The following is a 13,284-nucleotide window of genomic DNA, read 5'->3' on the forward strand; positions in this document are numbered from 1 at the left end:
TTGATTAAAAAGAACGGAGGAGTGACACTTACATTTTTTACATGGGATTTCCTTTAAGTAATGATGATTTCGCAAAGTAAATTTGATTTTTTTTTGAGGGGAGCAAAGTAAATTTGATGGAGCGGAGCAAAGTTTCAGGAACCCTAGAAGTCCACCAGGCCCGACCGACAGCCCAATAGAAGAACATCGCATTCCCTGCCCTTTCCTTTTCGAAAAGCCTTTCTCTCTAGCCTGAAACCACCCGGTTCCCTTGCTAAAACCCTCCTCGGGCTCCGCGACGCCTCATCCACTGCCGTCTAAACCCCAACCCCTCCTGCCATTTCCCCCACCACAAGCAGCAACCCAGGCCAAGCCAAAGCAGAAGCTAGGCGGACGCGACGCGAGCTCGCCGCCGCCGCCAATGGCGCTCCTCCTCCGGCCGTCGCCTCCCCCACCCCATCTCCGCCTTCTTCTCCGCCGCCTCCTCTCCAGCGCCCCTACCCCCTCCCGTCTGCTCCCGGTCCCCTCCCCCTCCGCTCGACACCTCTTCAGACCCAGGTGCCTCCATGTCCGCTTCATGCTTCCTTCTACGCCTCTTGGCAAGGCAGATTTCTCTCGCTGGAGCGGCCTGGATGCTGATTTGCTGGTATTTTTTTGGCGCGTGTTTTTCCCTTCTAGGGTTGTGGCGGCGGTGGTCCCAGGGCGGAATGGGGTCGCGGTGAGGGCTTTCATGGCCTCCACGGTGGCATCCGATGCGATGCAGGAGAAGCGGGTGGCCGGCGAGTACACCGCAGCAAACGTCCAGGTGATTCTCTTGCACGACTTCTGTGGCTAAGGGTTAAGTTGGACTTCGGGTGCAAGTGTTTGGAATATCTCAAATTTTATACGATGTGCGGATTATTCGGGAGTTTCATGGAGCACATAACGGCAGGAACAGAGTTAATCAGCTCCAAGCAGCTTTGCAATCCTATACATACGTTTTCATCATGTTTTTTCCCACCAGATTGCATGGGTTTGCACACAAATGTTACATTGCAGCTAATTTGTTAGGTAGCGGTGACACTGCACCCATTCAGTTGAGACAGTGATGCCGTGGAGCATTTTTGGGGGTCTTTTTCAGGGTTGATAACCCACTTAAGGCATCAAGTATTGTTTTGACGTAACGGTGTTTACCTTGAATAACATAAGAATTGCATATTTAATTTTACATCATGTACAATGGTTTATACTCTTTCTTGTTTTGGTGCATAATTGTGGATTTCATACTTACATCGTGATTTATGAACCTGAGCTGGGAAGGTTAAGAATATCCCTGTCTTAATTACTACAAGTAGGCTCTGTCTTCCTAATCTTCCCCTGACAATTTAGCAAATGCCATTATCAAGGCATTTAATTTTCCTAAGCCACTGTAGAATAGATAAACATTTATTATGTACTGTATATGAACTGTCAAGACACGTGGTTAGTTCATCAATCTGGTTAACTTTTAGTTAATGAAAAATATAAGATGTAAAGCTTGCTGATGTTTTTGTTGGAAAGAAAGAGAAAGATAACAATATACATTCACGCACAGATTCGTTATGTGTTTCTGCAGTGTGCCACTGTTAGCTATTATTTGTGAAGCCTGAATGAATTGTTTTTGTTGGCTTGATATTTATTTATACCAAATTTCTAACTTGCAGGTCTTAGAGGCATTGGACGGAGTTCGCAAAAGGCCTGGTATGTACATTGGCAGCACAGGACCACGTGGGTTGCATCATCTGGTAATCTCAACTGATTAAGCTTTCCTTTTTACCATGTTATTAGGTGTTCTACTTCGTTTCTTGCCTGATCATCATTTTGTTTGGTGTATTCTAGGTTGTTGAAATATTGGATAATGCTGTGGATGAAGCTCAAGCAGGCTATGCTACTGAGATTAATGTAGTCCTTCATGATGACAATTCAGTTAGTGTAACTGACAATGGCCGTGGGGTATGCAGTTTTCCTAAACCAAGGAAGACATACTGAATGCTCAATGCTTTTACAAATATTGTGAATAATGTGCCTGTTATGAATTTAGTTTCATGCTGCTATACTAGTTACTGTTATTAATTTAGTAGTCCTACTTGTTGGTAAATCAAACAGAAGTTTAGCAAATGTTAATGAAGCCTTTATATCATATTCACTCGTGAGTTTTGTTTTGCTGTTAGTACATATTTGACACACCAAGCAAAGTCATCAATGAAATAAACAAAAGAATGGCTGCATGCCAAGTCATCTGTGTAATCACACTTTCACACTGTTCTCTTTATAATGTATTCAAACTCTAATTAACCTGGATCCGTAACAGTGCAACTAACTGACTTCTCGGCCCAACAGGACTCCTCTTGACTACCAACTCTTAATCTTACTCCTACTGCTGGATTCTGCTGCACCGGCTAGCTTTTCCTGTGCGAATATGTTTGTGGCTTATGAGTTCCTTGTCTGATTTCCCCTCGAATTGCATGGACTATATTCTCCTGCCATTTCTTGGACTATTTCATGCCAGTGCTATCCTTTGACGATATCTTTTCCTGGGCACTCTCGGATGAACTTCCACATGCATGTTGCATATGTGACGCACTATTCTGTATGTGAAAAATAGTGCTTTAGCTGTGGTCCATGGAGGTCATAACACATACAACCATTCATAGATCTAACACAATCAACCAGTCAAGTAGGACGGTGGGAAGGGTCTGATTGGCCTGTTTCTCTTCAATAGCAGTTCGTTCCATCACTGCTGCTACATGGCTGACAGATGTTAGTTAACACATGGAGAAGGTCCTAGCAGTTGTTTGCTTATAGTAGCTATGACCCGTAGGTGGTCACATCCTACTGGGATACTTCACTTGCACACCTGCTTTTATTGCCTAGTTGAGTGCACTGATTTTTTGGTAGCACTGTGTGTGTGTCTTTGTATTGTTATGAAAAGCTCTGCCTGTTAGAATGTCCACAAGTAATAGTAATACACAAGATCACAGGACTAGACTGAATGTTCTGTATAACCCTCGTCTTTAAACAGAGTCGGTTCAACATTCATAGTCTAGAAAAAGGGGTTATCTTACAGAGTTACAGTTATGCAGTCTATGCCCAATTTGATGTAGTTCTGCTAATTGAACATCTCTGTTACCATTTTGCTTCTTAAAACTTTGTGTTTCTTTCTTGAAAGTTGAGATTTACATAGCACCAGTTTTTGAGTAACCTACATGCAACCTTCTGTTCCGATTACTTTATGAATTATCTTCTCCTTTCTTAGATAAAATTACTGCTAAATCCTGGATATACTGCAGATCCCTACAGATATACACCCGCAGACGAAGAAATCATGCGTGGAGACTGTCTTAACGGTATGGTTAAAGCTTTATTTGTTTGACAGGGCTGTATATTGCAATGTCAACCATCCTGACCCAAATCCCAGTAAATTTTACTTATTTATTAATATTATATTCTGGGAATGAAGATGACTTATGGGTACCTCTACGGTCATTTAGTTTTTAGGACTACCATACCGGGAGGCTTGTGTGCTGTTACTATACTTGCATGCCTGTATTTATAGAGATGCTACAATACACTTATATTATCATTTGCATCATATGCTTGTCCATAAGGCAACACTAAAGTTTTCTTTTGGGTGGTCAACGACATGCCTAAATGTTCAACAGCTTCCATCTTCTGTCTTGTAAAGATTTTCTTTTGATTATGCAGCTAATGCATGCTGGTGGCAAATTTGGAGGCTCAACGAGTAGCTACAGCGTTGCTGGAGGGCTGCATGGTGTTGGCCTATCAGTTGTTAATGCGTTGTCAGAGGTTCTTGCTTTCACCTTTATTGAATATGAACCATAGATGCTTTAAAGAAAGAGTATCGATCGTAGATCTTACGCGAAAATTGCAATTTTCTCTACACAAAATCACGATCCATTGGGTGGAAGTTAAATTCTATCTACGTCAAACTAATCCTCTCAAGCCTTCCATGGGTTATAATAATAAATGTGGTAGTTATGCTTTTTCATATACTCCCTCCGTTCCTTTATATAAGGTGTATTTGTTTTTCGATAAAATTCCACAATGTAAGGTGCATTTGTTCTAATTCCTCCTAATTCCTTTCTTAGCCCTGTAGAAAAAAAGGAAATTATATCTTTGCTTATTGCATGCATCTCTCCTTGTGGCAAAAAAGGAAAGTATTGCTCTCTCGATTGCGTCTATCTCTTTATTTCCTGGACTAATTGATTTACTTACCACTAACCAACGATTTGCCAAGGGTAATTTTGTCCTCAGTTGTCTATAAATTTGTGCCTTGGTTACCGTGCCGCAAATAATACACCTTACATAAAGGAGTGTTATTTTTCCTATGAATACTGTTATTCCGTGGACCAAGTCTAATAATGATTCTACCCCCAGAGTCCAGACAATACACAATCAGTAAATTTCAGACATGCCCTTTAGAGATCTCCTTTAGGGCTTGTCTGGGTAGGTTGAAATCACTCCCAGGAAAATAAACCTTAATGAGATTTTTTGTGAGCACATGGGATCACCATGCAAAATGAACTCTTTGAGGGCAATGATGCCTGTATTTGCTTGGTACATTAGTATATATGCCAATAAATCTGTCCAGGACGAGCAAGCTCCATTCGTAATGATGATGCATGTTGGAATAGGAGAGAAGTGACAGTTTGATCCAAAATGCAGTCAGAGGGTCGAATAAAAGCACAGCCACCATGCCATACCATGTATGGTTCTAGTCGAAAAACATCACCAACATGGCGAACTTGTTGCTCTAGGGAGGGGTCAGCAACCATTTGACGTACGGCGACGACACACATAGAAGACAAGGGGTTGATGTGCGCTGCACCAAGACAATTGTGCTTGTGGCGGCAGCAACTGGGCGGTGAAGCTTTCACCTTGTCGCCGTTTAAGCTCCACCACCCTGCCCTTGCAGTGTCAACTCTCCCCTTCAAACCCTTCTTCATCGAATTAGACCGACCACATCTTTCGAGATTTGCGTCAATGTATCTGGATGTTGACCTGCTGTGACCGGACAATTACTCTTTCTCTAGAAACGCAAGTGCACAGCGGACGGTTAAGGCATGCTGATAATGTCAAGGAGGTCGGGGTAGACCAAACTTGACATGGGAGGAGTCCGTAAAGAGATATCTGAAGTACTGGAATATCACTAAAGATTTGACCATGGACAGGGGTGCATGGAAGTTAGCTGTCCACGTGCCTGAACTGACTTGGTTTCGATATCTTATGGGTTTCAACTCTAGCCTACCCCAACTTGTTTGGGACTGAAAGGCTTTGTTGTTGTTGTTGTTGCTCATTAATTAGCTTGTTTGTGAAAAGGAGCGGTGTACATACATAGTAACATAGTTACTTGATTACCATGAACTAAAATTATAGTAGTAGTATGAACTACCTATATTTCAGTTTAAGAATAGGATGAGAGCCTGAACCATGACCATAGAAATCTCTATCACAGTGATAACGTGTTTTGGATATACTACTTGTACATATTTCTGCAATTGATGTGCAATTAATTGTCATTTTCGCGATATTACTATGTCAGGCACTAGAAGTTACAGTTTGCCGTGATGGGAAGGAATATCGACAACGCTATTCTCGTGGAAAACCACTTACAACGCTAAGTAGTACCACACTGCCTGATGAATCAAGTCGTCAAGGTTCATGTATCAGATTTTGGCCTGACAAAGAAAGTATGCATCTATTTTTCCGGAAAAGTTTTCTGATCTAAACATTACTAGTTATGTTATGTTGTGTTGCCGGAATGCTCAGTTTTTTTTCTTTGATGTAGTATTTACAACTGCAATTGAGTTTGACTTCAGCACGATCTCTAGTTGCATCCGGGAACTTGCATTTTTAAATCCTAAGGTATGATAGTCCTTCAACTAGAAACATTGATCTGTTCTGTAGTTGGTTGTTAGTTCCAGAGATTGCACATGATTATGATTATTTCCTTCGCTTGTTTATTACCTGACTGATTAATGAATACTGATTGCTCTGTCAGGCTAACATACCTTTGTTATCAGATTATTGAAGTTAGTGTGTCAGCAAGAATAGAAAGAAGCTTCTATTGATATTTTATTCATTAATAAGGATATGATTCGCTTCCGATTTTTATTCAGTCAAGACACTCATACTATATATTACTTCCTTCGTCCCAAAATGTAAGATCATTTTTGACAGTATGATACATTTTGGGACGGAGGGAGTATGGGCCTTCTGTGCTAAGGAAGCATTCTGCCTCATAAAATCATTTGTTGGAGACATGAGGATATACTTTGTGAAGACAGCATCAGCTAATTGTGGATATCAATGGTGCTGTTCCACTACTGCTGGTGATACCCCAAGCAACAGAGAGAAAAAATGAAAGATTTGTTCCAATGGGAATTTTGAGTTAAATTTTGACCAACTGCTCAAACCAAATGCTTTTTGCACACCTCGGTGCATATTATGTTTACAATTCTCTCTACATATCTTTCATGCATTAAAGTGCATTCATATTTTTGTTCGTTTTACTTGTATCATTGGTTGATTTTAGCTAGATCCTTATGTGTCCTTTTCAAATTGCAATTGGGTAGCTTGGTTTCGTATGTCATTATTTATGCCCGTTATTATTAGTTTTTTTATTTATTTTTTATTTGCTTTGCATGCACAATTTCCATGTGATATTTGTTATGCTTAAAGGTAGACCTTTGGTTGATTTCTCATGTTCTGTACTTCTCTCAATGCCAGCTGACAATAACACTGACAAAGGAAGAACAGGATGCACAGGTTCAACACAATGAATACTGTTATGCTGGTGGCCTGGTTGAATATGTTGCCTGGTTGAATACTGACAAGGTTTGTCTCCCACAGCATCTAGAGCTATATGTTTCATGCTGTCTCAGTTTGTCTAGGGTTTCCAGATATACAAAGTCATGCATATATGCTATTTCATGTACTCTAGCCACATTACTGCCTACAGTTTGCAGTTGGCCTAGCTAATCTTTCCTGAGTGACTTATGAAAATTAAGGGCCAGATTTATTCCTTTCTCTTGCTATTAACAGGTAACTAAAAAAGCAATACGTGAACCTACTAACCTGCTTTACATAACACTGACTCTGACAGCCATTTATTAACTCTACTCCTTGTCCCATCCAATATTATGTTGCCCAGCTTTGCTCCTGTCCTGTTGCTAATTTAGAAACTATGCTATAGATATCGGGCTCCTTATCCCATCCAAAATTGAGCGTACGCCTACACTGAGCGGAGGCCTACCGCTTCGCTTTTGGGGTAAGCGTTGAAAAAAGCGCTCAGGCGCCTAGGGTTAGACACAGGAGAGCAAGGTGAGAGAAACAGAGGAGAGCAAGGCGAACTTGCACTGCCAGATGTGGCGCTTTCTTCCCTGACTTCATCACCCATCTTCTTCCCTGACCTAGCGCCGCTGGATCTCAAGCTCCCCTTCCCTGCCTCGCCGCCAGTCCTTCCCCCTCTTCCCCGATATCGGGCTCCTCTTCTAGGCTGGAGTCTGGTGGCTTCTCTTCCCCGACCTTGCAACTGTCAGCTTTCTTCCCCTTCCCTGACCTCTAGCTCCTCCCCGTCTCTCCTTCCCAACATGTTTGCGATTTTAGGCTTAATACATGCTTTACATGCTCTGAAAATTGTTTTTTGGGTGCCCCTGTTCCTGCCCGTACGACGTCCATGCAGAACGCTTAAGCGCGCCTAGACGCGGTTTAAGCTGTCGTTGCACTAAGCGGAAGCACAATGCTCGCTTAGTGCCTAGCGCTTAAAAAACCCTTGTCTATAGTTTGTGAAAGAACTGTAGTGGGTTGAATTAGACCAGTTGTGCATAGACTGAACTGATCTGTGCCTTCTCTTACTGGAGTTTTAGAAAATAAACGGTCGTTTTTGTGGTTAGTTTCTCCTATCACACACTTTTCTTTGATAATGTCACGCCTGCAGATCAACCTGCAGCGGACTAACCAGTGCAATTGCAGCTAGCCACTTGCAACGACCAGGTCACCGTGGGGCCCGGCGGCCAAATGTATGCGTGTGTGTTAAGCCAAGTGTTGGCGTGCGTGTGAAGCCAGCGGTGGCTTACTTGTAACCGAACGACTGGTTGGAGAAGGCATCGAAACAGTGAATGAATCACCCCCCCCCCCTGTCTCATCTCTCTCGCTCTCACCTACTCTGTTCTTCCTCACCCCGATCCCCCTTCTCCTCTCTCCCCAAATCCTCTGGATTGGGGCGTGACAATCTGCTATTCAGCGCCAAAATTTTTCCCCACCGTCGTTGGCCGCCGATCAATCGGTAACATCCATCGGGTCAGGTGCGCGCCGCTCCGGCGAGCCCGCACGAAATCTTGCCCGGGGTTCGATCTGATCCCGCGAAACCACGGCACCACCATCCAAACCCTTGGCGCAGACCCGCCGCGTGCTCGATGCCATGTCGGAGACCACGGACAAGTTGCAGAACTTGCTCGAGTCCGTCATCCACCGTCTCGACGCAAATCAGAAGACCGCCGACGAACGCCACTAGGCGCAGGTCGCCTACAACGACCAAGTCTCCGCTGAGCTCAAGCTCCTGTCCAAGCAGACCTCACGCAAGCCGATGTGGACGAGGCCCGCAAGGCTGTGCCGACCGTGGATCCCGTGGCGACCGTCTCCGGCGCCGCATCTCCATCGGGCGTCACGGCCACCGCGGACTCCTCCGCGCACCGTCCACCACCACCACCACCACCATCACCGAGTCGCCCTCCGCCGCTGCCCCTCTACACCGACGGTGCAACACAGCTTCCGTTCGCCCGCCTCGTCAACCACGGTCCGCCGCTGCTCACCGCGCGGTCACCGTCGTCCTCGGAGCTCGACCGCCACGGCGACCACTACATCAAGCCGCCCAAGCACGATTTCCCGCGGTTCGACGGCGACGCCCCGCGCATCTGGCTGGACCGCTGCACAACCTACTTCGAGCTGTACCGCGTTCCACAACACAACTGGGTCACCACCGCGGCGCTGTACATGGACGGCCTGGCCGCAATGTGGCTCTAGGCCTATCGACAGACGACCCTGGGGTCAATTGGCAACAATTCAGAGCTGCAGTGCAAGAGGAATTTGGTCCAGAGGAGTTCGAGGTTCAGATGCACAACTTCATTCAGTTAAGGCAGACAGGAAGTGTTCAGGATTATCGCCATCAGTTCGAGACAGCCATGTACCATTTGCTCGCTCTGGATCCGACCTTGAGCACCAAATTCTTCATCTCACAGTTTTTGATCGGCCTCAAGGACGAGCTGCGCCTCGGTGTGCGATTACAAGCACCTACCAGCATCACTCGGGCCGCAGTGTTCGCTCGCATTCAGGAAGAAGAGTTGGAGAAGCAGCGCACAGCGCGTCCGCGCATCACACCAGTGGGGCGACCACCACCAGCTGCACCACCAGCCGCCGCCGCTCCAGCCCGCGCCGCACCTGCACCACGGCAAGGGGGCGATGATTATGCACGGGAGCGCCAACTGCGCGAGTTCAGAAGAGCGAACGGCCTCTGTTTTCGCTGCGGGGACAAGTACTCCAGAGAGCATCAGTGCAAACGCACCGGCCAGATCCTGATGATCAAGGTCGGCGACTTCGGCGAGATCCTTTCAGATGACATAGTCCACGCCCTGCAACTGCTTGATGCACCGGCATTACAAGAACCCGAGTGTTGCTCATTATCCCAGCAAGCGCTCTCGGGGGAGGAAACACCATCCACAATTCGTCTCCGAGCTCAAGTGGGTGATCAAATTATGTTGCTCTTGGTTGATTCTGGAAGCACGCACAGTTTCATAAGCGAAGCTTTCCTCTCTTGTCTGACAGTCCAGACAGAACAACTGCCTCCAGTTTCAGTTCGTGTGGCCAACGGGCAACGACTCCAGTGCACTCAAATCGTGCGAGGATTAGCTTGGGAAGTGCCGGGACACACATTTCACACGGATCTACGCGTCCTTCCACTTGATGCTTATGATGGTGTGCTGGGCATAGACTGGTTATCGGCTCACAGTCCCATGAACTGTCACTGGCAACACAAAACCATCGACTTCGACACCCAGGGCAAGAGCGTACACTTACAAGGAGTGCGTACCTCAGACTTGCCTCCAATATCCCAGCTCGATGCTTATGAACTGCACCGAATGGAAGTGGCTAATGATATTTGGACTGCAGCTTTGGTTACGGTGGAAACAGTGGAAAAACCTGAACCTGAACTAGTTCCGGCCAATATTCAGAAACTCTTATCTGAATATAAGGACGTGTTCTCTGAACCCAAAACCCTTCCGCCTAAGAGGCAATACGATCATGCCATCAACTTGGAGCCCGGCACTGCTCCAATTAACACAAGGCTATACCGCTATTCACCAGCTTAGAAAGACGAGATTGAGAAGCAGGTTCAAGAGATGTTGCAGTTCGGGGTGATAGCACACAGCCTGAGCCCGTACGCAGCGCCGGTGTTGTTGGTTAAGAAAAAGGACGGCAGCTGGCGTTTTTGCGTGGATTTTCGGCGTCTGAACACAGCGACAGTCAAGAACAAGTTTCCGCTTCCAGTGGTCGATGAACTGCTCGACGAACTGGGAGGAGCAGCCTATTTCTCCAAGATAGATCTCCGCGCTGGGTACCATCAGATTCGCATGCGCGAGGAGGACGAAGAGAAAACGGCATTCAAAACACACCACGGGCATTATCACTTCAGAGTGATGCCGTTCGGCCTCTGCAATGTGCCGGCTATGTTTCAGTGCCTCATGAACTCGGTGTTCGGCCGCCATGTCCGTAAGTTTATAATCATATTCCTCGATGACATACTGGTCTTTAGCTTCGATCTCTAGGAACACAAAGAACACCTGCGCATCGTCCTCGACCTGCTCCGCGAACACCAGCTGTACGCGAAGGCTTCCAAGTGCTCGTTCGCGCAACAGAAGATCGAGTACCTGGGGCACGTCATCTCCAAGGACGGCGTGGCTACTGACGCGAGCAAGACCAGTGCCATGAGCGCCTGGCCCGTGCCCACCACGCCCACCGAGCTGCGCGGCTTCCTTGGCCTGACCGGCTACTATCGCAAGTTCGTGCCCCATTACGGCATCATCGCGAAGCCGCTCACGCGCCTCCTCACAAAAAAGGGATTTCTCTGGGACGACAAGGCGCATGCCACGTTCGAGATGCTCAAGCAGGCCATGGTGAGCACGCTCGTGCTCGCTCTCCCTGACTTCAAGCGCCCGTTCGCCATCGAGATGGACGCGTGCGACACCGGGGTGGGAGCCGTGCTGGTCCAAGATGGGCACCCCATCGCGTACCTGAGCAAGGCCCTGGGCGTGCGCAACCAGAAGCTGTCAGCCTACGAAAAGGAGTTCCTGGCGGTCATGATGGCCATCGACAAGTGGCGACCGTACCTCTAGCGCGCCCCATTCGAGATCCTCACCGACCACAAGAGCTTGTGTTCGCTTGGAGACCAACAGCTCGTCACTGATCTCCAGCGCAAAGCCATGTCCAAGATGGTGGGATTGCAGTTCACGTTTCGCTACAAGAAGGGCACAGACAATGGCGCGGCCGATGCGCTCTCCAGGGTGGGGCATCTTCTGTCGCTGGACGCTCTGTCCGTGTGCCAACCTCAATGGCTGCAAGAGGTGGCAAATTCATATGAAACGGACGCCGACGCGCAAGAACTGCTCGCCAAGCTCGCGCTCTGCGACACCGACGACCAGGGCCGCACCCTGCAGCAAGGTGTGATCAGGCAGCGGGGACGTCTGTGGATCGGCGCCAACACCGCGCTTCAGACGAAGCTCATTGCTGCGCTGCATCACAGCGCCGTCGGGGGTCATTCCGGCGCCACCGCCACCTACGACCGGGTGCGCAAGCTGTTCGCCTGGACCGGCCTGAAACGCGCTGTCGAAGATTTCGTCAGGCAGTGTGGCATCTGCCAGCACGTGAAGCACGAGCAGACGCATCCGGCCGGCAAGCTGCAACCGCTCCCAATTCCACAAGAGCCCTGGCAGGAGATCACCATGGACTTTGTCTAGGGGCTGCCCAAGTCCGATGACTACGACGCGATCATGGTCGTCGTCGACCGGCTCACCAAGTACGCCCACTTCGTCCCTCTTCGCCACCCCTTCAACGCCGCTCAAGTCGCCAGATCCTTCTGGGACAACGTCATTCGCCTCCACGGCGTGCCACATTCCATCGTCTCCGACCGCGACAAGGTGTTCACCAGCGCGATGTGGCGCGAGATCCTCAGTGCCGCGGGCACCAAGCTCCTGTACTCCACGGCTTATCACCCCCAGACGGACGGCCAAACGGAGCGCGTCAACCAGTGCTTGGAGATGTATTTGCGGTGCTCCGTCCACGACACACCCAAGCAATGGCGCCGGTGGCTCTCTGCAGCGGAGTTCTGGTACAACTCATCGCACCACGCCTCCCTCAACTGCTCCCCGTTCAAGGCGCTGTACGGCCGGGAGCCCAACCTCGGCGGCATGCCAGCGGTCAACTCCAACATGCCCGCGGATGCGCCGCCAGATGAGATCGACTGGGCAACGCACACGGAGCTGCTGCGCGCCCAGCTCGCGCGCGCCATGGCGCGTTTCAAGAAACAAGCAGATCGCCACCGCGCCGAGCGCGCCTTCGACGTGGGCGAGCAAGTCCTCCTCAAGCTTCAACCGTACGCCCAGTCATCCGTCGCCAACCGCCCTTGTCACAAGCTGGCGTACAAGTTCTTCGGACCCTTCACGGTGATGGAGCGCGTGGGCACGTTGGCATATCGCCTGAACTTGCCGGCGGACAGCCGTATCCACCCCGTATTCCACGTCTCGCAACTCAAGCCATTCGTCCCCGACTACACTTCGGTCTTCGCGGAGCTGCCCAAGATACCGGACCTCACGGCCGCGGACCGTGCTCCGATTGCCATTCTGGACCGCCGCATGATGAAGAAGGGAGACACCCCAGTCGTCCAAGTACAGGTGCAGTGGAGCACCATGCCGCCGTCGTCTGCGACCTGGGAGGACTACTACGTGCTACGGCAACGCTACCCGGACGCGCCCCTTTGGGCAGAGGAAAATCAAGCTGCTCAAGAGGGGGCAAATGTCACGCCTGCAGATCAACCTGCAGCGGACTAACCAGTGCAAGTGCAGCTAGCCACTTGCAACGACCAGGTCACCGTGGGGCCTGGCGGCCAAATGTATGCGTGTGTGTTAAGCCAAGTGTTGGCGTGCGTGTGAAGCCAGCGGTGGCTTACTTGTAACCGAACGACTGGTTGGAGAAGGCATCGAAACAGTGAATGAA

At 48.6% G+C, this 13,284-nt stretch overlaps 1 protein-coding gene across 1 annotated transcript in view; it reads left to right on the plus strand.

Moving 5' to 3' along the window:
* Positions 1 to 253: 253 nt before the first annotated feature.
* The window catches only part of LOC123061067 (DNA gyrase subunit B, chloroplastic/mitochondrial), a 23,071-nt gene continuing 10,040 nt past the window's right edge, over positions 254 to 13,284 (plus strand). The window contains exons 1-9 of the mRNA XM_044483979.1: positions 254 to 537; positions 658 to 784; positions 1,662 to 1,742; positions 1,837 to 1,950; positions 3,288 to 3,344; positions 3,703 to 3,804; positions 5,561 to 5,708; positions 5,807 to 5,883; positions 6,748 to 6,855. Of these exons, the coding sequence (XP_044339914.1) occupies positions 401 to 537; positions 658 to 784; positions 1,662 to 1,742; positions 1,837 to 1,950; positions 3,288 to 3,344; positions 3,703 to 3,804; positions 5,561 to 5,708; positions 5,807 to 5,883; positions 6,748 to 6,855 (951 nt within the window). The 5' untranslated portion in view covers positions 254 to 400. The remainder of the gene's footprint in view (positions 538 to 657; positions 785 to 1,661; positions 1,743 to 1,836; positions 1,951 to 3,287; positions 3,345 to 3,702; positions 3,805 to 5,560; positions 5,709 to 5,806; positions 5,884 to 6,747; positions 6,856 to 13,284) is intronic.

The sequence above is a fragment of the Triticum aestivum genome, chromosome 3A (assembly GCF_018294505.1).
Source record: "Triticum aestivum cultivar Chinese Spring chromosome 3A, IWGSC CS RefSeq v2.1, whole genome shotgun sequence".
Lineage (NCBI taxonomy): Eukaryota > Viridiplantae > Streptophyta > Magnoliopsida > Poales > Poaceae > Triticum > Triticum aestivum.